The 27,601-nt window shown below is 36.3% G+C and overlaps 1 protein-coding gene across 3 annotated transcripts in view; it reads right to left on the reverse strand.

The window, feature by feature from the left end:
- Positions 1–27,601, reverse strand: part of PARD3B (par-3 family cell polarity regulator beta) — a 401,316-nt gene that overhangs the window by 207,115 nt on the left and 166,600 nt on the right. For all 3 annotated transcript variants that reach the window (XM_082763760.1, XM_082763759.1, XM_082763758.1), the window contains exons 6-10: positions 18,547–18,633; positions 14,904–15,029; positions 10,680–11,038; positions 8,988–9,127; positions 8,108–8,236 (exon numbers count right to left, since the gene is read on the reverse strand). In XM_082763760.1, the coding sequence (XP_082619886.1) occupies positions 8,108–8,236; positions 8,988–9,127; positions 10,680–11,038; positions 14,904–15,029; positions 18,547–18,633 (841 nt within the window). The remainder of the gene's footprint in view (positions 1–8,107; positions 8,237–8,987; positions 9,128–10,679; positions 11,039–14,903; positions 15,030–18,546; positions 18,634–27,601) is intronic.

Genomic DNA, 27,601 nt, shown 5'->3' on the forward strand with positions numbered 1-27,601 from the left:
CTGGCCATGTGTGTTCCCTGCTGTGTCACAGTCCCAGTTCCTGCACCATCCAGCACGCTACATAGTTCCTGAGTGCTCCCGACTGCTTAGGGAAGACAACAGTCTCACCTCTTTCTCCAGTGCTTTTTTTGTTTGTTTGTTTGTTTTTGTATTTTTTTTCCCCCAGACCACAGTGCAGTCAAAAGGAGTTCAAGAAGTAATCTTTCCACTTGCTGCCCAGACTCAGCCATTAAACAGAATGGAGCTAACCAACTAAACAGGTACCATTCCTCACCAAGAAAATCAGGACAGGAATGTTTTCATTTACCTAGACATCTGCATGAAACTTCAGTAAAATCAATTCTGACATTTGTTGAATTACCACAGATAGAAAAGTTCAGAAGAGTTTACATGAAGGTAAGAGAATAGTTAGAGAACACATTTTGCTAGTTTTAAGAGGAGAAAACCTAATAATACATACTAAACATTCAGCAACAGAGATAGAAAACCTTCATTCAGGAATCTTAGGATACGTTTGATTAACTGATGTTCTGCCAACAATTTTATTTAATTCTTAGAAGCATATCTCTACCTCAGGTCTCTGATTTCTTAATTAAAAGGCTATAATAATGGATTCCTAAAGCACCCTAGAATTTTATTGGTATGTAATCGTCTCCAACCAATTCCCAATCTTCTAAAGCACAGACAAAATATACTTTTAGCCTTCTCTTATTCCCACAACACACAAAAACTGCACAGTCATAGTACAAACAGAACTATAACCTCTGAAAAAAAGTACTATGAACTGTATTTTTCCCCCTTCTGTTTAGTCCCTGGTTGTATCTATTCAATACTGTGTCAATCCTCTGTCTGCCATGGGACACCATTTTCAATTAGTCCTTTTATTTAATCTTAACCACGCCTGTTCTCATTGACCACTGCACTTTTTATCTGTGGATTTATGATAATCTAATGCATATCTTTCACTGGAAAGGTTGCCTTATTTATCCCTATTGTTCTTTTGCCAAAAGAGAAGCTTACAAAAAAAATTAGCTCCCACTTAAGCCAGGAAGGAAATAGCATTTGTTTAACACAACAAGAGACCTTTCAGTACCTGTCTGATGCCCTTGACCAACATGCTATTATAGTCTCTCAATATGCTGGCTGCCCCTTGCCTGGCTGCTCATTTCTGATAAGAGATGCCAACTCCCTGGAGTGCCATTCAGAGCTGAGAGCAAAAGGCAAGAGACCCAGGAGGGTTATTTTCAAAGGCTTATGAAGGAAGTAAGACATTTACATGCTTTTGCAATTATTTTCTGCAAAACCTGTAAAAGCTAAAGAGCAGTATTTAAATTGTGGCACTGCATAACTGTTAGTGGCAGAAAAGCTTGAAAAGATGATACTTGCACTATTCTCTCTATTCTTTTCAAGAGCTTAGGCACAATTAAGAAATACTTCACTGACAGTTCATTCATTGACTCAATATAAAATCTACACTGTATTTTGCCATAGATATCCAGTAATGCTTTTGATAATAATACTCTAAGTTAATGCACTGCTGTAATCTTGTCACGATCTAGTAAATAACTGAAGTCAGTGTTGCATGTATCTGTCTTCAGACAGATGCTTTCATATCAGGATCTTTAAAACCATCTGCATTCTACACTGCAATAAAAACTAAATGGTCACTAATGGCACACCCTAAGACAAAAAAAAAACAAACAACAAAAACACAGCAAAACCAGCAAATCTGTGAAGATATATTATGCTGTACTTGGATACTTTTTAAATTAATGCCATACACTACACATTTATGTCATATTAGATAGAATGGTCCTGTTTTGAATTATGTAGACCCTCTAGAATTAGAGCTTTGAAAACTCACAAAATTAGATTCAATTCTTCACCCAAGGCACATACGCTGCATTTCATTTTAGTTATTTGATGTCTCGGGCTGCTCCAAAAAACGGAGATCCTCCAAATCATTTGATATGCCTATTCAAGATCATGTGGCAAGTTTTACTCAAGGAAAAGGTTTGTCCTTGCAAAACAGTTTTGTAATTCTATGTGGCACTGCTCTTCAACCTTAAAAATGCAGTTTCACATAACATTATAAGTTCCATAACTGTAGGAAATAAGAGAAAAATTAACTAGTTTGGTCCTCAGTCAAGGTATGCCACATTGTGAAAATTCCAATTTCCATCCTAGATTTGAAGTTAGTCATATGCTCAAGCACCCTACTGAGCTGGATCCTTATACAGTTAAGTTACCTTGCTGGTTAGACTGGAAAATCTTATCACTTGCAAAGATGGAAAGCTACACTGTATTTTCAGGGTGAATTTAGCACTGCTGTTACTGTGTACCTTTGGAATATACTGCAGGCAAACAGTTCACAACACTGTGCTGTGCAAATCTTATTTATTTATTTTGATTTATTAGTTATTGTTTAAAGGGATGATAAACAAAGCAGTAAGTAGTGTGATACTTTTATGTCTACTTCAAACTCCATATGCACAGATTTTACATTAAGTCAGTCCTAGAAAAACTTTTTTCACGGATTCTAAGGCAGAGACGCTTTAAAATTTTCATATGGTACATGGAACAAGTCCAGTGACCCTTGTAAAAGGCAATGTACTCCAGTTGCCAGTAAGATTTAAGAATTGCCCAAAGACTTTGTTTTTATGAAATGCAAATACCGTAAGTCTGGTTGAATGATTCTGAGATGTATAATGATTCGGTTTCTGTTAAGAGACAGATTTTCTTTGCCTCTATTCTGATGTATACATAATTCTGATTTCACAGATTTAAGTGAACTGCCAAGCCATTTCGGACAATACCACTACTAAGACTGATGCTATCCAGTCAACAGTATTCCTTTCCCAATGCTCTGAGGCAGCATTCCTCAACACTTACATACCTTGGGCAATAATCCTGTAAGCAAATACATTACCCCTTGGCATGAGTAGTAAGATGTTTTTCTCTCCTTATTTGCCCCCACTCTACTTTTTACTTTACCCACAAGCATCAGAGGTTGTTGCAGGCAATGAGTGCTAGGACCATAGTTTTCAGACCACCCTTTTAAGGTTCCTTGAATTTGTTGGAAATAGTAAGACTGGGATCTGACAACCAAAATACTGCTAGGTCATAATAATTTGATGGGCTTGACAAAGAAGGCAATAGTTGACTCAGATGCAGTAACATCACTGCAGCTCATCACTAGATGAAAAGCACAGTAAATTTTGTTGGTAGCTATATTGGCACCAGATAGCCAATATATTTCTGGCTTCTTCTAGAAGCCAGAAACAATGAAAATGAAGGGATACTTCTTGTCGCACCTTCTTTATCACTGTGAAAGGAAAGAAGGTCAAGTTCCTTCTGCTGTGGTTCCTTCTAAATAGTCATCTCTTATCGACTTGTACTACAAGCAAGGTAAATAATCAGCTATGCCTCAGTCCATAGTTTTCAATACTGTAAACTACAATAAACTAGATTATGTATCTGTTCTCAGATACGTAATCAATGAAAGCTGAAAACCTTTGAGGACTGTGCTACACAATCTTTGCATTCTAAAGATATATTTTCACAGACACAGTCTGCACCGATTTCTCAACTAATCTACATAAATAAAATCTAAAACCCCCAAATTAAAAACTTTCTCTGAAAAATTTATTGGAAAAAAAAACACAGAACTTTATCTATATTGTTTATAAAGTAATTCAAGATGGAAAATGCCATATGCATTCATTATTTCTTTCTCTTCATTATGCAGAACAATTCAGGGACTGAATCTTCTGTGTTATTAAAATCCAAAATACGTATATTGACCTAGTTTTTGAAAGACTTTTTTCCCTTTGAATAGAGAACACAACAAAGAATTGGTACTTGTTGGAATCATTTTGTGACTGAAATTATTTGACCGTTTCTGTTTTATCAGGCATTAGAAACACGGGTTTGACCTACAAAAACAGGTGCAAAACTGCTTAAGTCTATGCTGAAATCTCATCTATTATTTCCTGCACATAAAAAGGCAAGAAACAATTAGAAGGAAGTAATAGAAAATAAGCTCTGAATATTAAAAAACAAAAAAAAAAAGGACAACACTTGAGGCAAACGAGTTCTTCAGGCACAGAAGTTCAAGGCAGTGGAAGGAATTAATTAGTAGGACACTGAAACGTAAAAGTTAATCAAACAGTGAGCAGGAAAAAATGCTTAATTGAACTTGCCTTTCATCATGATTCTTTCAATCCTATACAATATATGTATAAAAGAGACTTGGAGTTAAAGATCAACAGCTACATTATATACATTGTTCTTCTTTTGGCTTTTGTTGTATAAATACTGTTTTTTTCCCTTTCCCCTATTATTCTTCAAGGATGAGGGAATATGCTAAGAAACTACAGAAGCTATGATTACAACTGAAATTGGTAAGTTGAAGCTATCTACAAGAATTTTTAAAAAGTATCTCTAAAATGAGACTTCAAGAATTGCATAGGACCATGGCACAGAATGGGTTACACCAGAGCTGCTCTCATTCAAGCAGCTTTGCTTGTTTTACCAATACAGGGATAAAGGAATAGAAAGGGAAGAAGTCATCTTTATATCATTATTAAAAGAAATGGCACCTTCAGATCATACATTTTTCCCAGAGAAAGAACAAGATGCACATGATCAAAACACTGTACTTTCAAAACACAGTGGAATGGTAGTCACAGTTTGATGTGTATTCCATTTACTTTGATAAGAGCTGGAAAATCCAAACCCATTAAGACAGTTTCTCTCTGTAATATTAGCCATCCTTCAGAAAACAATCACTGTTGAACAGTTTAAAATCCAAATGCACCTCACAGAATGCACTAATCACTGGCCACTCTGTAGACTGCTGTAATTAAGTGAATCAAGATCTTCCCTTGAGTTTTGGAATCAGCTCCCTACTCAGCTGCTACATTGTCAACAGCTGGCATGAATTAGAAGGAACATTTGGTTAACTGGATAATAAGGAGGACAGCCTGTGGTTGGTCCAAATTCTACTTCACTGATCTGCTTCAGTAAAAAAAAAAAATCTCATTAGATCCTCCTATTCTTTTTTTTTTTTTTTTTAAGCAGTAACAACACTACAAAGATTGGGTTTCCTATTTTATTTCCTCATTATGTGCAAACAATGTAACTGTACAACTCTCAGATGTTGCATGAGCTCGAGTAACTGAAGCCATAATTCTCTACAATTTAATAATGTTGTTTGCAACACTGATTCATCCTCACCCCTATCATACCTCTCTCCTCTGGTGTGGTACAGGTTTGTTACTCTGTTTTTCTACTTCCTAGCAATTCATCAACATGGATCACAGTAACGAAACCCCCAAACTCTTCTCTCATCTAACTTAAGGAAGAGAAAGCATTCACCAGACCAAGCTCTCACCAAACAGCAGCTTTGTGATGTGGTAAAGTCATATTATATCACCACAGATCCACACAACTAAATGCCATCCTCCACTACTTTGTTACATTATTTGCTTTGTGCCCATTCAGCTGTCAAATTCTTTACAGAAATCAATGTAGGAACCAAGTTCTAGTGCAGTAATATGCTCAGTATAGTTTTGTGCATAGTCTCTAGTGGGTCCAATCACCAGAGGCATCTTTGCCAGAGGAAACTGTGGGAAGTGGGCAGATTTACTAGTCAGTCTTCTCCTGCTCCTTACAACAGATAACAAGGAATCTAAAGAAGATAGTTCCTCAGATTACATTCAAGTCCCTGGAGAACTGCTCAAGTCAAGAACAAGTCTGATATAAAGCAATTACCCTATTATTGCCAAGCATTAACAAAACTTCCATGTATTTAGATAAACTCTGCATGCATATTACATAGCCTGTGCATGCTGTTGCAGCTGTCCTTGAAAAATACTGGATTATCCACTGCCTCTCCCTCCCAAAACAAACATTTGAAATGCTGCCTTTTTTCTCTTTGATCAAAACAGCACTGTAACTTTTGAGCTAGCAGAGGATTAGCCTAATGTAATATCATGGCTAAGGCTGAAAACAAACAAAAAAGCTAAACTTTACTATTATTATTATTTTTAATTTTTGCTAGGACTACTCTCAGATGTCTCATGAATCTTAACGAGCATCATGTTAGTATCAACATCTGCTAGCTTAGTGCTATGTTAACCCATACTTTTGCCATGAGCTACCAAACAGATGTTGCTAAAAGGCTTTTTAATTTAGAAGGGCTGGTTCCATAAAATCATCCAATGTATTTTAGTAACTCACATTTGTATTAGATTGTATTTGGTTTGGATAACAAGAAACACAGAATAGTATTAGAATTCACATACCATCACTATTTCTGCTAGGGCCATCACTCTGTGCATCATTCTTTTGCAAAGAAAGCAATCTAAGCGAAGGTCAAGCCAACATGATAAATGTGGCTAGATTTCTAGATTTCAATCATGCCAGTCAAAAGTAAGTCACCTTTTGAAAAGGAGTTAATCCTTGCTGTGGAGGCCCAAATTTAATACCAGGCAATTCTGGAAGGTAAAAATTACAAACTGCTTTTAGATTCTCCCAGCCTGCTATATCCATGTACTTTACAGTGATTCCCAGGAGAATTTGAACTACAACAGAAAAGAATAATGTATAATGCTAGGGGAAGAGGAGAGAGAAAAGAAGAAAACATGCTTTAGAAAAAGTACACTTTCCAAGTAACGTGTTTTATAACTTAAAAGCACACACAAAAAAAAAAACTGTTGAAGAGTCACCTTTACAAAAAAAAAAAAAAAAAAAAGCTTGCATTTATAGGAGATGGTAGATGAAAAGAAATCCTAAATCTAACAGCTAATTCAGTATTTGAATCTCAGAAATTTCTCTCAGATCTACACAGACACTGACTCCAAATCTTAGGCGTTCCAAAACATGGCCTTACAATGACAAACTTATCTGACTTATCTGCTTTGGAAACTACTGACAAGGAATGCCCAATTAACCCACGACAGGGCTGAAAAATATTCTGTTATTCTCCTTAAAAATTCTTCAATCAGAAAGGAAAAGGAAAACAAAAATAGCTTTGTTAAGATTGCTTTACTACAAGAAAAAACAGGCACCAGATGAACAAAAGAAGGGCTCACAGGACAGAATCTGAACTCCTCTCCAGCTTCTCATCCTACCAGAGGCAATGGACACGCTTACCTTAGGCAAGGTCCAACTGATAACAAGGTAACATGAAGAAAATTATTAGCAATGTTTGGTGAGAAAACATACTGGAGAATTTCTGTAGAAGACTAACAGTCTTAAAGCAAAATGACTCCTTCCCCCCTTTTGCTTTTCCTTTTAAGAAAAAAGCGTTCTTTAGAGAAGATAAAAAGAGACAAAAGCAGGAAATGCTGTCCTTCCTTTATCCCAAGAACTTCTTAATGAAAGGTCAAGTAAAGCCATCAATCAAGATAAGGAAGAGGCAACCAAAGAGATGACCAGCTTTGAGGGGAAACACATATGTAACAGATAGCACTTTTACATTGATGTAGTCCTCCTATGACCACGTGAGACACAAAAGAACAGTTTCATGTTCACATTTTAAAAAAAAGGGGGGGGAATTAAGCACTAGAGATAAGCTCTGGCATGTCTGATTCTCTGCTATTAAGTCAGACTCACAGCCAACAAAAAGCTTGCTTCCAAAACTTGTCAGGAACACAATGGAACATTACCCCTCACTACTCCGCAGTTTGGCAACCTGGATTAGAAGATGCATCTCCTGGGGGCAGCCACCACCACTAGCTTGTTACTGATAAGCTGCAGGACTCACTATATGACCTTTAAACTGTTTTAAAAGTTTGTTGCTTTTCTCAAAGAGAATGATCCGCTTTCAGTCATGCTTGACCTCACAGTTACAAAATTCATGTACAATATCCCCTTGTGAATTATACTTATGATGTCATTTCTGGGCTGAAAATCAAATTTCATGGAATTCTATCTAAAGTGGATAAAATTAAATATAAATACTTCTGAAATACAAGTCTTACAGAGTTACCCTTTGCTAGCTTTCTCAGCCAACATCAGTTCATTTCTATTTCCTGAGCCAGTTTTAAAACATGGAATTGTTTCAATATCACTCTTCAGGAAAAAAAAACACAAGGTTTACCAGCTCTCGAGGTAGAAAGGCCTCCTCCTGACGAGCCACAATCAGACAGACCGTTTCCCCCTGCTTTGTGCTCCTCAGCATAGCTACAAGCTCTTCTTGGGTCCTGCCAGTGATGTCCCGTCCATTCACCTACCAGGCACAAAAGAAAAGAGGATGCCATATCCATGAATATGTCCTTTTATCATTTTCCCCTCACCTAAGTCAGGTGTCATTCAGTGACTGGGAGCAAAGATAATTAACAACAGCTCCCACACCGTCTTCCTCTGACCCTGCACAAGTCACTTAACCTTTTTTCCTCATTTTCACCATCTGCTAAAGCAGGTCTGTAGTACTTACCCACCTTGCAGGGGGTTTGTGAGGCTTAATTAGTTTGTAAAGCACTTTGAAGATGAAAAGTACAAAAACAAGACCTAAGTATTATTAAAACTGTTTACCTTAAGAGCTTTTTGAGGTTAGTAAGTAGAAATAGTCCATTAGATAATGAGATTTTAAGTCACAATCTATCTGAAATTTTTAAAAAGACCAATTTGAGCAAAATTGCCTTAAAATGAGCACTTAACCACTTTGATATTAATCATACTTTTGGACATGGCTGAAGAGGCAATACATGATCTGTTTCTCAACTGATGAGTTTATCTGCTTTAAGAACCAGTATGTTATCAGATCTCCCTTTTACTACCGTCCCATGAACCTCTGTAAAAATAAACTTTCTAAATTGTGGCGTAAAAAGCTTGCTGGCATAAATAACAAAAGCCATGACACTTTTTACCAAGGTCAGGAATTTTAATTCCATACATCAGTAGTATTTATAGGAAGTACCATATGTATGTTAAAACCAGTGATTGATACTCAGCAACGAAAATAAAATATTTATCCTAACCTCCAGGATTCTGTCTCCTGACTGCAAACGACCGTCTTTTACTGCTGCACCTTTTGGTAAAATATTCTTCACAAAAATAGGACCAGGACCGTGTACTGAAGACTCTCTGGTAACAACAGTGAAACCAAGTCCTTCTGGACCTAGAACATCAGACAAAAAATTCTCAATGTAAGTTTTAACAAGCCAGTGATGATCATTAAAATAAGTAATCAGTCAGGAACATACATCACAGACACTCATTGGGGTTAGCTCTTAGAGAAGGAAAGCAAACAAAAAGCTGGAAATATGAGCAGATTTTCTGCATGGTCTAGAGAAGAATTATATCAATGTCAGAACACATATGCTCAAATCTTTCAACAACTAAAGACAGAAATACTTTTGGATAACCCACAATAATACAAGACAAACCAGAACTCTGATTTTAAAGAGAATACCTTTTCTGCAAATGGTTTTATCACCAGCCTTTACATTAATGTCAACAGTCTATGCAATAAATCAGAGCAATTAGAATTGCTTTTTTATGATCATAAATATAATTTAGCAGTAGTTTTAATGTAACAGTGAAAAGTATCACATGATTTGAAGGCAGAAATTGCTGACTATATGCTGTTAAGAAAGGACAAGTGTTCTGAAGCTGCAGTTAGTGAAGGCATTTTACATTTGGAAATAAACAACCTGAAATGTTAATAGAAAAATGTTTTAATAAATAATTAGGTAGTAAAATCAATATTAACAGTAAGTCACCAAAATCATCCAAGACTAGTAAGGTCCATAAAATATTTTTTCACTGAGCACGATTGCTACCAAGTGAATGGTTTTCAGACATACAATGACAGTATCACAGTCCTATCATATCTAAAAATATAAATTACAATTTAAAAATCAAAAGCATTACATCTAAATTGGCAATAATTCTGAAGTGGTTTTGTTAACAAAAAGCTGAAGAGTCCAGAAGTCAAAATGAGTGATTTAAGTTCAGAAGTAACAAAAATTAAGAAATGACAGCTTAATTACATTCAATATATGTTATAAGAATAAAGTTAGACAGGTTTTTAAAAGGCCACTTTTAGCATCAGACTTAACTCTCAGTCAAATCAGAGACAGAAATTAAACAGAAAATGCAACTACTAATTGGGATACACTTAAAACACAGTTTGCTGGATGTGCACTAACCTGCTACTCTATGCAAAGACAGATCTGCATGGAGAAGCAATTAAGTATATACACACAAAAAGCAGGATACTAACAGCTAAATAAATACAGATGGAAAGATAAGGTTTGTAGAAAATAAAAAGGGGAAAAGGTACATGTGGTCAGTATGAAACAATGCAGAGTATATTTGTAAACATCTTTTTAAAATGTCATAACAGTGTTACTCAATTAGCAAATATAAATAAAAACTAATAAAGATCAGCAGCAGGAATTTTGCACTTTTATTCTGTACTTGGGAAAAGGCTGAAGTATCTCTTCATATTACATGTTGCCAATCAAATACCTTCCACATAACCAGTATCTGAGATATTTTAAAATCAGTAAGTCAAGGTAACATGCTTCCAAAAAATGCTTCCAACAGACAGGAAAGCTGTCTGTTGAGAACATTACTGCTAACATTCCCCTACTTTTCACGTCACTAGTTTACAGTTCAAGTAACAAAAATACAGAAAAAAAATAATATAATCACTAAAGACTCACCTTTTTTCAAGTCTATCTTTATTTTCTTCGCATTTTTTTTATTGCCAAAGCCCATAAGGGGAGACAGAGAGGGTGAAGATGATTTTCTACTCAGACGTGGGAGGTTGGGGCTCTTAGCCTGTTGTAGCGTTGACTGTACACCTGCCTCCAAGCTGCCTGGTCCAGAAAGATTAACTGGTTTCAGAGCAGGTTTTGGATGAACAGGAGGTGGAATCTTTGTTTTTGGAACTTCTTCTTCATTATGCAGAAAACAAAGGGGAGCAATAGCAGACTTCTCATACTGTTCTCGATTATATGGAGGAAGGACTTCCAAGATGACACTTTGAAATTTCATTGCCTGACGGAAGATGTCCTGAGCCCTTTAAATGAAAGGTATGAAAATTCACATAACCAGAAAATATGGGCAAAGGTTTAAAGTTGTTCACAGAGAATAAAATAAAATTTATCTTAAACATGGACAAATATCACCTTCATATCTACAGTTTCTTCTCTAAAAAGTAAGCATGAAATAAGATTTCTATACTGCAGCATTTCCTCAAGTTAAAGGAACGGAATACCTGTAAGGATTCCTAGGGTGCTAGGAAAATGTATCAGCCAGAATAAAATAATTAACACAATTCTTCATGCAAAGCATCAGGTAGTGAATTCCTGAGGGCAAAAGCTCTCTAAAAGACTAAAGTTACAACTTGCTACTTTTTCAAAGTGTTTGTCTGCTACGTTTTGTCATTGGAACAGAGGCACGCTGATTACCGAACAATTGCTCTTGTGGATACATCTATCCTGAGCAAGCTCAAGACTCCAGTATTTCCACTAGAGCCTAACCATGCCTCAAATTCCTTCACTATTCCTAACACAACCCATGGCTGACTTCACAGTAATAGAGAATGAAGGGATAGAAAATACGGGCATGCTCACAAGAAACATGGTGGCTGCAAATGATGCAATAAAATAGAATGAGGGTATGGGATATACAGATATCAGAAGAAATCTGATGACTGCAAAAGAGGCAACTGTTCGTGTGTTTCTACATAAATGAATAAATAAGTAGATATTACTCGCATCTTTCAAGCAGCAGCTTCTTCCTAAGGTAGATACTTGGACTTAATCAATGTATTTATAGATGTGTTCAAGTACAGCACCAGAAACTCAGAGTATTTCATGAAACTGCTCCCCTTGACTTGATATACAATAACAATACAACGTTTGGACTCATGGTTCTTTGCAAGGCAATTAAGACAATGTAGCCAAAGCAACAGTTCCAACACACATCCCTGGATTTTGAACGACCTGTAGACTCAAGTCATATCAGTTAAAGATATGTTATAAACCTTGAGTTCTGAAAGAACAAAGTAGAACACTTTCTGTGCTTTCCTTTCTCATCTTCTGAGGGTTTAGCTGAAGTGGACTGAAAGCCCATTGCAGAAGGCAACTTAAATAAAAACAGAAATAGTACCTGAAGAATTTTTGGGGAATGAAAAAAAATCAAGTACTTCTGCTTAGCAAAAGCCAAGTCAAAGGGAGAAGTAATGACCACATTTATTTTTAAATAGAAACGTAGAATCTTTTAGGTTGGAAAAGACCTCTAAGATCATCAAGTCCAACCGTTAACCTAGCACTGCCAAGCCTACCACTAAACCACATATCTAAATTATGATGTCCTTTGAGAACAATTTACACACCTCCTACCTTTCTTGAGCATATCTGTCATCAAAGTCAGTATTTCACTGAAACCTTGGCTTTGGATTTATACTCTGTTATGAAACAAAAGTCAATGCTGAATGTACTTCTGAAGTAAACAAAGTTTTCTACACTGCTACAGTGAACAAGACACTGCAGATGTTACCATCCTGAATGCACACCTAGTGCTTTCCCAGACCAACAATACTTCATAGTACATCCACCTTGCAGCTATAGCTCCTGGGTGGGAGGGGCTGTTTTGGGTGTGCTTTTTTTGGCAACATGAACATGCTGAAGTTATAGCAAAGTCTCAACAGATGCAAGGGATACTTCTGCAAGATAAAAATGTCTTGACTACACTGAGCATATATGCACCAGCAGTCAGAGCAATTGTGTTGTCTCTGATAGGAGACACGACCAGAAGAGAAACCTCAAACTTAGAGAAGTAAGGTATCAGGAAGAGCGTTGTGAGGGTATTCTTCCAGCATCATCCTTGAGGGTTAGGTTTCAGTGAAACTTTAACTGCACTATCCCAATGTGTCTGCAGGGGTTATAGGTTTTCAAGGACAGACTTTATCCTGATCTTAAAAATCACTGCATGCTCGCAGCATAAGGATGTAAAGTCTTAACCGGGTTTCTCTCATTCCTCATCTCCATCCTTGCAAGTGGCCACACATGGCTACATTTTACAAGATAATTTAAAAACTCAGTTTCAGAAGATGAATATTTTAAATATATGAAAGAGAAAATATAAGATCTCCTACAAACAAAAAATAGTGGAAATAACACAAGTCATCCTTTGGGAAAGTCTAAATGCAGTCTACAGGGGCAAAATAACTGGATGCACTTCAAAGAGAAAAAATAATGGATGGAGAAATTTACATTTCTGGAGACCCCAAACGCATACTTTAAAGAAATAAGGGAGTCAATTAAAAGAGGTGCTAGAAGCTTTGCAACACAACAGAATGTAATTGAATAGATTAACAGCAAATGAAAAAGCAGACCAGTAGTCCCAATATATACAAATATTATAAATGTGGGAATACAGAAAGTAGGTTGTTGCTATTACAGCTGCAGAAGAAGCAATCACCAGGAGCAGTACTAGAAAGCCTCTGCTGAAAATGGAAGGAGACAGTATGTAACAATCTCTGCTAAGTGTTAAAACAGATTTTACAAAGGTTATGAAGAAATGTCTATTTGAAGTTAGCAAACAGATTTTGCCATCAAAGGAAAATCTGCTGACTATTTCTGGGTCAGTAGTCATCAGGACAGTACTTCACATCTTTTAGAATTGCTGCATTTTTGTAACTTGGACTTCTATCAGGTTAATACAATTGTATCTTGCCAGATGAAAACTAAAAGGCATATTCATAAGATTAACTTCAGTCTGGAAAGGTGCTTTTTTCTAGCCATTCTCAACAGTCAGGGGTGATGATGCAGAAGGTATTCTAGAAGGTAACTGAGGAGAATTCATGGGGACCTAAAGGCTAGAGCTTGTCCAAAAATATTCCCCTAGCCCCCAAATGCATGTACTGTGGATGCTGAGTCTGCACTGCCCATAGTTTTTTCCTCAGGTCCAAGGCCAATGCAGCTACACGGTACGATGGTAGATCAGAACATATTTACCACCAAATATTCAGAAAGCAGTAACTGGAAAATCCATCAGGAGGAAAAAAACACAGCCACAGAAACAGGGCAGTATCTACTACCAAACCATGTTGGTTTTTTTAGCAAAGCCTGTTTTGCCAATATTTATCCCTAAAATTGAAATTATGTATTTTTATCTAGAAATCTTAAACATTTTGCTTACTGTTCAGAAAGTTAAGCCAAGCCTCAACTCCCCTGAGATCTCAATAGGTTTTTGTTTTATTATAAACAATCACTCAGCTGTCTAAATATATGGATTAGAAGTTAAAAACAAATTCCTATTTAATTACTACAGCAAATATCTGAAATTTGAGAGGCTATTTTCTTGCAACAATGTCAAATTAATTTATAGCCAATCAAAGCAACCTGTTACTTAAAGTAATTTGAGATGGATAATAAATGTCAACAGATTTTTCATAAAAGTCATAAAAGGTGAGATTTACCATTTAACTCCACTAATCATAGTTTGACAGTACTAGTATATCTAAAAACCTAAGTCCTAAAAAAGCTTTAGACTCAGAAAAATCTAATTTCCTTTGAAAAAGGACATCAAAAATATGCTGCGAATTTGATTCACTCTGAAGTTCTTACAAGGAAAAAAATATGAAGACAATATGGAGAAATAACAGAAGAATTAGAAAGTGAAGATAAGTTTAAAAAATGAAGTCATTTAAATTAAGTAAGCAGAAAGGGTTTACTACGATTACAAAAAGATTCTTATCCCCAATTTACGCCTTTTTAGAGGTTTCAGAAAAAAAATCACAAACTTTCTGCCAGTTATCATTTTTTCCATCATTTTAACCAAAATAAATATTTATCGACTTAAACAAACCATTTCTATAAACTCAGCATCGTATAAAATCTTGTCTAGTTACAAATACCAGTAAAAACAGCACTCACTGTGCAAAGGTTTTATCTATGAGGTCCACGTGGTTGATCTTCACAATGCATTCATTTTCATGGAAAAGCCCATCGCGCCTAGATCTACTATTTTCTTCAATACCACGGATAAAGAGTCCCAGCATCCTAAAAGGCAAAAGATTTTATTTTTTAATATGAAAACTTTCCTTATTCTGCTGGTATTAATTTATACCAACTAAATATATACATTTATCTCTGCTTTATATAAGACGAGATGAGATAGACTGTTATGAAGTGCTTAATCTAAAGGAAGAATTTCCAGTTCTTGCTTCAATTAACAGGAAGTGGACTTCAAGAAACACCAAGAAAAACTGCTGGACATTAATGCTAATCCAGATGCTAGAACTTCTGGAAGCATTAAATCTTGTAGGTCATACTTAGAGAAATGAAGGAAAACACCTAGATCTCCACATTCAGATAAAAGATTGAACATAGTTTAAGCAGTACATGTCTGACACTAAGATTAAATTGTTCTGAAGAAAATCACAAATGATTTAAAAGGTAATGTTCTAACTAGGCTGTAATAAACTAAACCAGCAATAGAATAAGATGGAAATAACCAAAGTTTCTATGTTTGAGAAGTCTGTGAAACTTTTCAGTTCTCAAGACCCTGTTGTGATACACGACAGCAATGCCATTTATTCACATTGCCGGACAGCAGCAGAACATAAAAACCTAAGGTTTGGGCTTATTGTCTTTTATTTATTTATTTATTTATTTAAAAGTTACTTGCAACTTGAAAACTGATGTACAGCACAGAAACTTCTCATGATGCATTCAGTGAAGTAAAACTCCAGTGTGGCTAACTGCTAGGAACACTGGGCTATTCCTGACCTACCTGGAGTATCTATATTGCAAATCACAGCTTAGCGTAGATATATCAAGTGATATAAGGTCCCAAAAACCTGACAACTGCATGTTTGTGAAGACCTTTTATCATCCAGTTTTACCCACTAAATTTCCATACCACATCAGCACAGACAGATGACCTTTAGAGACCATTTTCTATTGATTATACTCCATAAAATATTAATGTGCAATTTCCAACTTTGCCAGCACTCCAATCGCAAAACAGAAGTCTTGCACTTTTTTCTCAGATTCATGACTGCCTCTCATATTTAATTCCATTCAACATATTCACAGCAAGCCATTTCAAATGACACGATATTCATTGTTCACGCGTAACATTCTGATGTTAGATTTACTTTATAGTAAGATTTTAAATTGATATTTATGTTGAAAGCAACATACTTTAAATGAAAAATTGGTTCCAACTGAATGTTATGTCTTTAAAACATCTCACCAAAAAAAAAAAAAATCACATCAGGATTTTCTTGCAGCCTGTGTTACCCTTCACTAAAGAACTGAAAGGGCAAGCAGAGGTGAGGACCCACAGCCCTACTGATGACAAGCATCCAACCAGCTGCAATCAAGAAGCCACACGCTTAGAACTAATTCAATGTAATTACAGGAAGATAGAAACCAATAGAAGCAGGGAAATTAAAGAAATTAAAAATTAAGTCAGTTGCTATAATCTTCCCTAATCCTATTGTGCCTAGGTGCTGCATTCATGTAACGCTATAAGCTTGCACACTTGTCTAAAACCTACTGTGAGCACTGGTAACTGAGTGGCTTGAGTTACACATGCTATGGCAGCTGAAATTCATGACTCCATTAATTATTTCATACAATCTCAATTTTAGCATTGTTTTAATGCACTATTAAATTTTAATTTCCTTTTTTAACGATATCTAAGTGCTGAAGAAAGGGAAAAAATATTTCCATTAGTTTTGTAATTCCTATATAAGAGTTCATAAATTAATAAGATGTTTTAACTACCTCTAGAAAAATTTTGCTCTGCAGCAGCACTAGGTCTAAAGCCAGCATTACCTTATTAGTAGATAACTGTTTACAACTGAAATACCAGACCAAGTTGGTCATGGCCAACGTGCCCCCATAAATTGCACCCTGTCATTAACAGAAATAAAAGATGTCCTTCTGTACTTTCTCATCTTTGATGAGTTAAAATTTATTTAATTAAGCTTGGGTCTAGTGTTTAAGAGGTAAGAGTGATTTAAGTCACCCTAGTGCTCTTACGAAGATGTATGGTTCTGCCAAAGGTCACTACAATTTCAAAATAACTGTTTAAATAAGTAGGACATTTGTAAAAAAATAAAATAATAATAAAAAAAAAACAACCCACAACTGTGCTCTGAGGGATCCCCAAGAGCATTTGTAGATAAGACATAATAAAATGTACACAATGCAGACCAAGGAACTCCTTTTTTTCATTATGAAAGTCTTTAAAAGCTACATCCAAAACAGCGAAATTTCAATACAGAACAGTATTACAGTTACAAAATAATTGATTTTAACATCTTGTGATTTCATCACATTTTGAAATACAGTGTACACACTCCAACATTCATGGCATACCCAAACCAAACAACCACTGTCTGCGTTTTGTGCTGGGCAATGAACACAAGCACCTTGCTCAAGAGAGGCAGCCTGCAAAGCCTCACACAACTCAGACATCCTTCAGTTCCCATGCAAGACCAACTTTTTTCTTGAGACAGTGATGACATTTTTCCAGCCAATGGTTATCTCCTTTCCCCTTTAGCAAAAAAACATTCTGAAGGCATGTGGGTTCACTAACAACCACAGATGGCACTGAGAAAACATTTACACATATAGACCTTTACAAGGCAACCTAATCCTTCGTGTTCTCTGTGCTACGTGAAAGTTGACAAGTAAAGAAACATTTAAGGATTAGACAATTTTTACTTTTGCAATAATTGGCTTTGTATTACAGGCAGCCACTTTACTATATAATAGTGTCATTTATGGCACTGGCAATTTCCCATCTCTTATACAGGGCTGCCAGTGTCAAATTAACTCTCTGGCTAAGCCTTCACATGTCAAATTTCAGTCCAGATGTTTTATTTATTTATTTTTATTTTTACCATTCCAGTTACATAGCTTGGAAAATAGTTATAATGAAAATGCTGACACAGTCTTAACTACAGTACATCAATATGAGCATGCTGCTATAATAGGCTTTTGTGATCTCAAGAGACTATGTTAAATCATTTATAATTAAAGTAATTGTATTGTGACAAAGAAAAGTTCATGGTATAGTACACATTTTATAAATGCTATGCAACCAAATCTGAAAGGTAGCTTGAAAAAAATGAGGCATGACCAGGCAATCAGATATATATATTTTTTTGACTTTTCTTGTCTGACAAGTCATTAAGGAAGGGCCCAGGCAGAGAAATCCAACTGAAAACAAAACAAATATATATATATATATATAACCAACCCTGACATCTTAGAAATGCATGTACATTGTTCTACTCAGTCTAGTTTACCATTCAGAGAAGAAAAACAGAGACAAATAAAAGAACAAATATGAACAAATTGGTTGGTATTGTCTCATGTAACTCATGTAGACTAGTAAACATTTTGGCAATGGAAGACAGGGTCATAGACTCAAGTAACAATTTTTATATATTTTTAAGCATTTGTTCTTCCTTATGGTTATACAGAAGGTACTTTAATAGAACTGAAACTGAAATCCTTTCATTAAAATACTCCTTGAGCAATGCAGAAAATATCTTACCTTCCACTCAAAGATGAAAAAAAGGGCACTACATGTATTCCCAAGGGTCCACCTTCCCCAGAAATCTCCACTGTTTTTGTCATTTCACTAAAAAAAAGAGCACAAGAAAACATCTCATATTCTTCTTCACATAATTTTCTACCTTAAAAACAAATTCTAACCTAAAAACAAATGATTTAATCAAATAGCATAAAGTATAAAAACAATATTAAGCTCAGAACTCACTAATATATACAAAATCTGATGAAATTCAAAATGCCTAACAATTTCTTTAGTCTTCCTTTAGATTAGGATTTGTGTACTTGGAAAAAGAAAGACACCAAACACTAGACAATTTCCTAAGTGCATCCTTTAGTAAATTAACCAGAATATTTAAAATAAGCTTTGAAGTCAGGGGATACTTCATTACATTAAAGAAATTTTATTCTACATATTCTAGAAAAAAGCAACTTTTTAACTTAAGTTTCACATTAGCTGCTTCTGTCAATTATCCCCATGTGGACCCATTATGAACATGCAGATCACACACTGAAGACATCAAACAAATAAGCAAGTTAATTGAATTATGTTTAAGTATCTTGCTTTCTGCCCTGTGTTGCATACAACCTCAGACACAGCAAAAAAAAAATAAATAAAACTGCAACTCAGCCCATTTCTTCAGGAAGCTTCCTTCCTCAAAAAGCATTACCAATAACCTCTGTATTATCTCTGACAATACAACAAAAATTTTTTTGCTGTTTCATGGCGTGGTGCCGTTTCTTTTCCTATTGAGCATTTTACACTGCTAGCCTTGCAGTGACCTTAGTTCTATTCTGGGTGATCACAGTTTGAAAAGGAAGGCACTTGAATTGGCTAGAACTTCAAAAAAGATCAGAAGGGGGTGAGTTCTACATTTCAGCATGGAATTCCTACCTTCTGTGCTCGTCTACATTTCCCGTTACACCTCCCTCCCCCCAAATCACACCGAACAGCATCGCTCAGGATTAGTGGCCAAAGGAAAGCTACTGGGTATTTCCCTTCACATTAGGAATAGCCTAATCCAGTCAAGCTGTAAAAAGCTCTGCCTAAACCTGCACATCAATCCTGCCATTTTACTAGTTCTGTAAGTGCTGAACTGAGCGACCACTTCACATAGTGCCCTGAGTTACAGACAGTCAGTCTGATCTAAGTGCAGGCTGCTGTTGAGCAGAAGACTGACATTTCTGCAAACACCTTACAACAGGTCTGGAGAGCGCATCTCTGCAAGATGAAAAACACCTCCGACTCCTTCCTTTCCCCAACGGTGTTTTCCTGGGCAATAATTTCTGCAGGGATCTACTGACTGATTGCCCTGGCCTGTGGCCTTTTGATTTGATGCAAGAATAGGCACAGAGGCACGGCTGTAAGGGCAGAATCTGTGACCACCCTTGAAGGGAGGCCCTCGTTACACCAGACTTTACAGAAAAAACTTTACAGGGCATTACAGAAAAACACACGGTACACCTAAAACAAGGGGAGCAAATATTACTGCAACTCATCTTAGACAAATTCTGCCATTGCTTTCTAATAATGTCATACTTTTGTTTTTAAAAAGCTTTTATCCAGTTGTATAACCAGAAGCAACTTGCCCTTGGTACAATGATTCTTATCTTGCTCTGTTAAATATGGAATGAGAAAATAAGCTTTACAGTTTTGAAAGGGTTTCTATAATTTTTTTCTCCGCAAAAGGCTGACTGGAATGAATTTGTATTCCACATAAATAAAACGGACAAATCCTGAACAACAAACCACTGTTGGTCCCGACATAAAAGATTTCCATTTTACTATAACACAGGCATTATCAGCATGTATTGCTATTTTTCTTTCATGAATTCCCTGAATTCTTCATGAGCCAGGCATGGAAGTCCTGACAAAAATCTTTCTATGAGGTGCGATTTTTTTGGTTTGGTCTTAGTAAACTTTTTTTTATTATTATTTTTAGTTTCACTAGGGAAAAGAAAAAAAAGCTAGATTCCACTCAGGATTGTTCCCAAAAACTCCAAAATGCACACGTAGGAAGGTAGGAAGTTAACTATTCTTTCAGGTCCACCTTCAATTTCCATCGATTCTCTTAGTAGACAAAAAACATAATTAAAATGCTACTTGTATTATCTTTTGAACTTGTATAGAACCAAAACATGTAAGGGATTTAAGTCCTAAAGGTCCAGAAAATATTCAACAGTAGCAAATGGGATTTAATTTGTAAAGAGAGAAATTTAAATAAATCCTGGTTGTCCCCAGATAACCCTGTATTGCTTAAGGACTCCTGTGAAGAGATGTCTTCCTCAGCAACGGTAAAATAGAGCAGAAATTTTCTGAGGGTGATCATGACAGACAGGTTACCTGTCATCTGAAATCAATGCACTTACAGTTGTAAGTCAGCTCAAGGCCAAAGATAACATACAAGTTTATTTTTAAAATCTATTCACTGAGAAAAATTGGTTTTATTCTGAAAACAAGTAGCATGCAGATCGTTTGTTACTTTTAAAAACAGAAAGACATCCTAGAAGTAACGTACTAAAGCGCTAAATATCCTGACCAAGAGGACACCACATGTGTATCTAAAAGGTACTTTATACTTCAAAATGAAAAAACTACGACTCTGACTTACTTTTCATTCCCAAATGTAGTTATTATTTAAATCTAAAAAGAAAACTGCCCTTCCCGACAACATTAATAGACTTTAGAGGACATACTTTTTTTATATCATACCTATGAAGGCCTGAGAGTTTAAAATAAATAACTAAAGCAGGATATCTGGGATTGGGCTTTCTTGATTTAGAAATGTCAAAGATTAAAGACTTGGAAAAAATTGACATCACCCACTCCTACTGTCCATCTTCCAGCTGGTTTCATCTGCTCAAAAGAACAGCTTTATTCCAGCAGCATATTGGTCTGCACTGGCTTGCAATTTAAACTACACTGGCAAGAGAATTGGGGAATAGGTCTATGGGTGAATGAAACACTGAACAGGATGACCTTTAAGTTTAAGGATACTAATTACTAAACCCTACAGGCACAAGGAACCCCAAGATGCTGGGACTCTGAGTCTGACAGAGTCACATTAAAAAACTGAAAGCAAGTGGTAGGGGAGAATGTAGAGCAGCTTTCCATATTGTGGTTGACAGCTTTGATATTGATATTGGATGGTTTTTCTGCAATATTCAACACGTTTAAAAAAAAACAACCAAATCCCCAAAGAAGAAAAGCTACCTTCCAAAACTTGTAACCTACCTGTATCTTATTTGTATTTTAAATCTCTCCTATACATCTCAAATGCATTTTGCACTAAGTGAAAAGCCAACTTTGGCCTATCAAGTCAGCATACAAAGACCTGAAGTCCAACTGCAGGCTAGGGATGAGAGGCCAGGAGCATCAGTTCACAGGTGAGATGCACAGAGCATGCCTCAGTGTGCTCCCCAGGAGCAGACAGAGACACTGCCTCAGAAAATCCTGTCCCTGCTGCATTTGCAATGCAGTAAGTACAGGTATGTTCTTACAGCAATCAAAGTAAGTGAATTTTTAAAAAGTGTTTATTTCAGCAAAACTAATCAGAATTGCAGGGTTTACCCCAACTGGAAACACTGCACTGCAGCTACTTCGAATGCGTGCTGGTGTCTCCCTTCCCCTCCGCTACTGCACAACCGCATCTGTGGTCTCAGCAGGGACGGCACCTGCCCCGTGTTACCTGTCTGCTTCATCCAAGGCCACGGTCAACGCTGTACTATTGATTTTTAACCTAAAGAAGCTGTCGTCATTTACTATGTAAATTCTTCAGTGCTGGATGTTTATTGATTTCTGCCAGATTCTTTACAGTCTATCACATTTGGCAGGAAGGCTTGCCATGCATATTATTAAAAATGCTGATGAGTACAGTTTAGAGAAGAGAGAAAAAGTCTGTGTGTGTGTGTGTAGTGAGCACACACAACAGTCCATTGTTAACACAGACAGCAAAATTTAAATGGAGCGCTGCATATTCAGTGGCCATTGGTCTTTCTTCACACTGATAGTGCCCTTGCTGTCAAATATTATAGCTCCCTCTCCTGAAAACTGCATCAGGTATTACCAATTTGTCAAATACACAATAGGGAAAGCTTTGACAGCTGAAGGCTCCTCTACCAGCTACCCAATAATAGTGAGGAACTGATCTCAACTGCTAAAACACAGATGCTTAAAAGGGATCTCTCTCCACAGGTAAATGTTTTGCAGTTTCGCAGTAGGATTTTGTTCGCTAAGGGGATTTGACCTTCCCAAATTACCAATGCTAGGAAGATTTTGGTAGGATTTCTCTTTGAGAATGCAGGAAGATGCAACCTACAGACAATTGTTTATTTATTTTTTTAAAAACATATAGAAGACAGCACCTCAGAAAAAAGTTTTCTACATGGGGTAAAACTTGTCATCATATGCATGTCACAAGGATCTACTGCCTGAGTATTAAGTATTTATCATCCCAATAGCATATTCTTCTCCATTTTAGCCCTATTCAACACCTGCACATAATTACTCAACCCAGGAGCAAGATGACGAAACAACAAGCTTTCAATAGATCACTGAATTCCTTGTATATTTTTAAGGTTAGCAAGCGGCTGTATTTGAAAACAAAATAGCATAGGATGTCATATCCCTCGTTGCAAACATAAGCATAGCTGACAAATGTCACTCAGATGCAGAGAGCTCACTCACAGGTGAAGTTACTGAGCTGCTCTTGGCTGCTTGTCCCTCACACGTGCCTCCAGCCCCACCGGCCGATGCTGTCATTTTGGGGAGGAGACAATCCACAAAAAAGGGCAGCTCACATTTGTTAGAGAGCACAGGCTATGGGTGGTATCACGTTATAAAGGGAATTTTAAAGAGAAAGCACACAGAGATCTATCCAAATAAAGAGGGTGATGACTGTCCATGCACTTCTTTCACACATTAAGTCAGTTGCTGATGGTAATGAAGTATCTGTACCCATCTTTTCAGAGAAGGCAGCCCAACTACAGCTGCCAAAAAACACATTTTCCTCCCACCTCCTACCCCTCTTTCCATTTTTTCCTTCCCCTTTTAAACCAGATGCTCAAAGTTCTGAGGAAAATGACTTGGAAACTCTAAAGAAGAAACTGGAGCTGGAGATACTAAGTAGTGTGAATACACTCAAATATAGATGCAAGTCTGAGTAATATCCAGTGATGGAGAGCATCCTGCAAGGAGAGGAGAGAACAACTGAATGCGAAGGGTCGCAAAGGAGCTTTCCAGGCACAGCCAAAACGGCTCACTTGCTTCTAAGGGAGTCAGGCACGTTTCAGCTGTTCCACTCCACACAGGGGGAAAAAAAAACAAAAAACAAAACAACAAAAACACTAACAAAAAGTTTAAATATTTACTATGAAATAATGTCATCATCTCCCAGTTTCAGGAGGCAACCAATTGTCTCCTCCTATCTAAAATGTGTTAATCTAGTAAAGATGTCACTGCAATACAGATTTTTCCCTACTAAAATTTGTTAGCTCTCACAAGATCAGCTGTCTATAAGTTTAGAGACAAATCAGACAGCCTGCAGGCACAGGTTTTTGTCTTTTTTGTTTTTTAATCAAGTTGTTCCACTTCTGTGTTGTTAGACTACTGCAAGACACAGAAGGTGGTTAAAAAAAAAAAAAAGTAAAATACAGAGAAGAAAAAACCCTGCCGTTATGCTTTAATTATGTATCTACAGTGCTTAAACCAAGGAACTAACCCTGACCTCTGCTAAAAAGAAGTGGGAAGACAGCAAAACAGAACATAATGAAAACACGTAATGAATTATCTATGCATAAATTACTCTTTGAGTTCCAACTAATCCGCTGCTATTAAGCTAAACACCCACTTCCAAGCAGATACATGTTTGCTGTATCTTAAACCAGTCATTTTTACTAAGAAATAGAAGAAAGGTTTCAGTATTTCCATGTACACTGTGCTACAGGACTAAAGGTTTTGGGCTGTAACACATTTCTCTCTGATTTCTGTAGAGTACTGAGACCCCCACTGTTACTTTAAAAGTCCTCATCTAGAATAGGCAGCAAGGAAAAACGCCAGATTTTATACAATGATAGTATTAACTTAGCTGCTCTTATTCTGAACATCATCTTTACCAGCAAATACAAAATAAAAAATCCACCCTCACAAATTACAAGAGGATTATAATTAGTCCTGCTTTTATTTATTCCTTTAAAAAACTGCTAATAACAGGATGTTTCATGTCTTTCTCCAGAAAAGTTTCTCTCTCAGAAGGTCACATTAAATTTTTCATACTCCTGAGGGATACAGCCCTGAAAAGTTTCCCAGTACTTCCACAGTGAAATATTTTCTAGAGAATCCAGGCAAGGAAATATCCTTCCTATTAGCTTCTTCATAGAGGAGCTGAAAATCCTCCATGCTGCCCATCATTTCATTTACCCAACGTGCAACTTTCTAATTTTAACTACTTAATTTAATGAACCGATTTACTTCAAATGGAACAGTTTTCCTACTTGAATGAGAATTATAAAGTAAGTCGGGTCTGAAGCCTTTCACTTCAACTGACCAGGTTTCACAATCATAAAATATTAATCATGATGTTCTTTATTTTGCTTCCCTCTGAAATACCCATTACTGGCTACAGTTAGAGAAGGGACACTGACCTCAGATAGGCTGCTGCTCTGATGAGAAGCCTCAGATAATTTTCTTAGGTGACTAGCTGCTATTTTATTTAAGTGCTATAGGTCATAATGATCAAATTCAATGGCAGAACGGAGTATTTTCTGGTAAAAGCACCAGGGACAATAGTGGTTTTCTTTTCTTCCATAGCACGAAGCAGCTCTCAGGCTGAAATATTAGTTTCATTAACATCATTAAACTTAACGTGACTTATTTAAATGAAGGTTTACAGTATCATGACTTGGTGGTCTTTCATGGCCCTAAAACCTTTGAAATATAAAAAGACAGACACCTGCACAAATTATGTTTATTTTCCACGAAGAACAGCATAAAAGGAACCAAATTATATATCGAGATGTTACTTACATTTTTTTGGTGGAAATAACTGTTTTCATCATTTTATTAATAAGAGCTTCTAATGCAAATAATTAGTTAGATTCAATCAAATTAAGATACTAGTAAGGAAGATGGATAGTCTCTAGTAGTTGATTAATTATTTTTTCTTTATAAAACAATTCCTCCTAAAGAGAATACATCTATAAAACAGTTTTTAAAATAACTCCTCACTTCAGTAAGGAGAAAGCTATAAAACAGCAAAATCATTGCCTTAAAATGTATATTCTTTAACTTTTAAAATACTGGTAAATTTCACAGAAACGCCAACAAGTTTTCCAGAACAGTGTTTTCTGAATTCCCCGTAACTACACAGTTTAAGGAATGTGAATGTATTCATGTATTGCGAATACTTTAACATATTTCATAATTTTTAGGGAGTGAAAAAAAAAAAAAACCACAAAACCAACAACAACCAGCTCATTTTATCCCCAATACTTGCAGGCAAAACAGTGTTTTAAAAAAAAATCTCAATGTACTCCTCTCCTCAGGCCCATAGGATGTACTGCAAGTTATATTTTGGTATAACTATTTCACTGAAATTCTGCATTTAAGGAAACACTGTTCCTCTCAATTTTGCTGTTGTTTTTCTTTGTTTGTTTTGTTTATTTTCTTTTTTTTTGTCAGTGATTTTCTTGAATTCATCAATCTCAATCCAGATTACGATGAATCACATACCCACAAAAAATTACAACCAACGCAGAAAGGTTCTTAGGAATACATTGTTCTGACTTGTTTTTCCTCTGCTCCCTGTCTGGTTCAGCACTTTGATGCTCAGTCACTGAGTGGTGCCCAATCTATATCCTTTGTATTTTTCCTTCCATACTCCTCCCTCCAAGGGGGTTTGCATAGTTCAACAACAACCAAACCAAACCAAACCAAACCAAACCAAAACAAAACAAAAAAAAAAACAAAAAACACCACAGGATTAGGTTCATTATTGAGTGCTTTGTGATATAACAGAGAAGACCCGTCCATTTCAGGATTTGAAATATAACACAGAGGGGTCTTGTCATCTTTCTCACTGCCAAAGTTTCTGATGACACCACCAAAATACAAACGAATACAACCACCATCTTCTGAAGAATCTCCAATATAAGCAATAACTTGGTTAACCTGATGAACACTAATGTGCACGCCTAAGAGAGAACTAAGAGATTCCTAAGAGAACCTAGATGATCTAAAACACACTAGTAAAAGCATAAAGACAAAAACAAGTATGAGCATAGCATGAGCAGAGCTTGATTAATCCTCATAACAAATTAACAGATCAAGAGACAAATGAGTGCATATATTTGGTGATGCATAATAATTACCTCAGGTGAAACAAACTGTAGACGACTTGAGCAAAATTCCAAAAAGAAAAAAGCATTAGCAACTAAGCTAAGTTCAATACCTGCATGATGAACACTAATCAGCTAGCATGTAACTTAGAGGCCTGGCAGGTGCAAAGAAAGCTGGAAGAGCACTCCAATTCCTTTCCATGATGAGACCATTCTAAAAATACACATCAGTGCCAGCCAAAAAGTGAAGAAACTACAAAATGGCATACAAAAGCAGGTGACGAGGAGGACTCAGAGGGGAAAAAACGCAGACAGACAATTCGAGAAGCACAACCATACCAAAGTGAAAGAATCTCCCATGAAAGAAATGAAATGATGACACACATAACAAGACTGAGAAATTAATTCTCTTGCATGGAAAAGACTGATTTTATGTGCTCTAAAAGAAAAGGTGATCTTTCCAGCAAAACCCTGGCATGAGCCAGAAAACCAGAGTCCCTGCTCTGACAGACTTTCGCACATGCTTTGGGTATATAACTTCATGCCTCTTTCCTGGAACCCCATCTGTATAAAATAAGATATTAACACTTGTTTTTTCTCAGGTATTTATGAGGATAAGTGCTGAAAGATTACAACACGCAGAAATTATTCACTACAGTGTTTTTATTTTACACTGTTTTGACAAACAACTATAAGTTGCAGAA

This window comes from Aythya marila (assembly GCF_965140915.1).
Source record: "Aythya marila genome assembly, chromosome: 6".
In the NCBI taxonomy this organism is placed as follows: Eukaryota; Metazoa; Chordata; class Aves; order Anseriformes; family Anatidae; genus Aythya; species Aythya marila.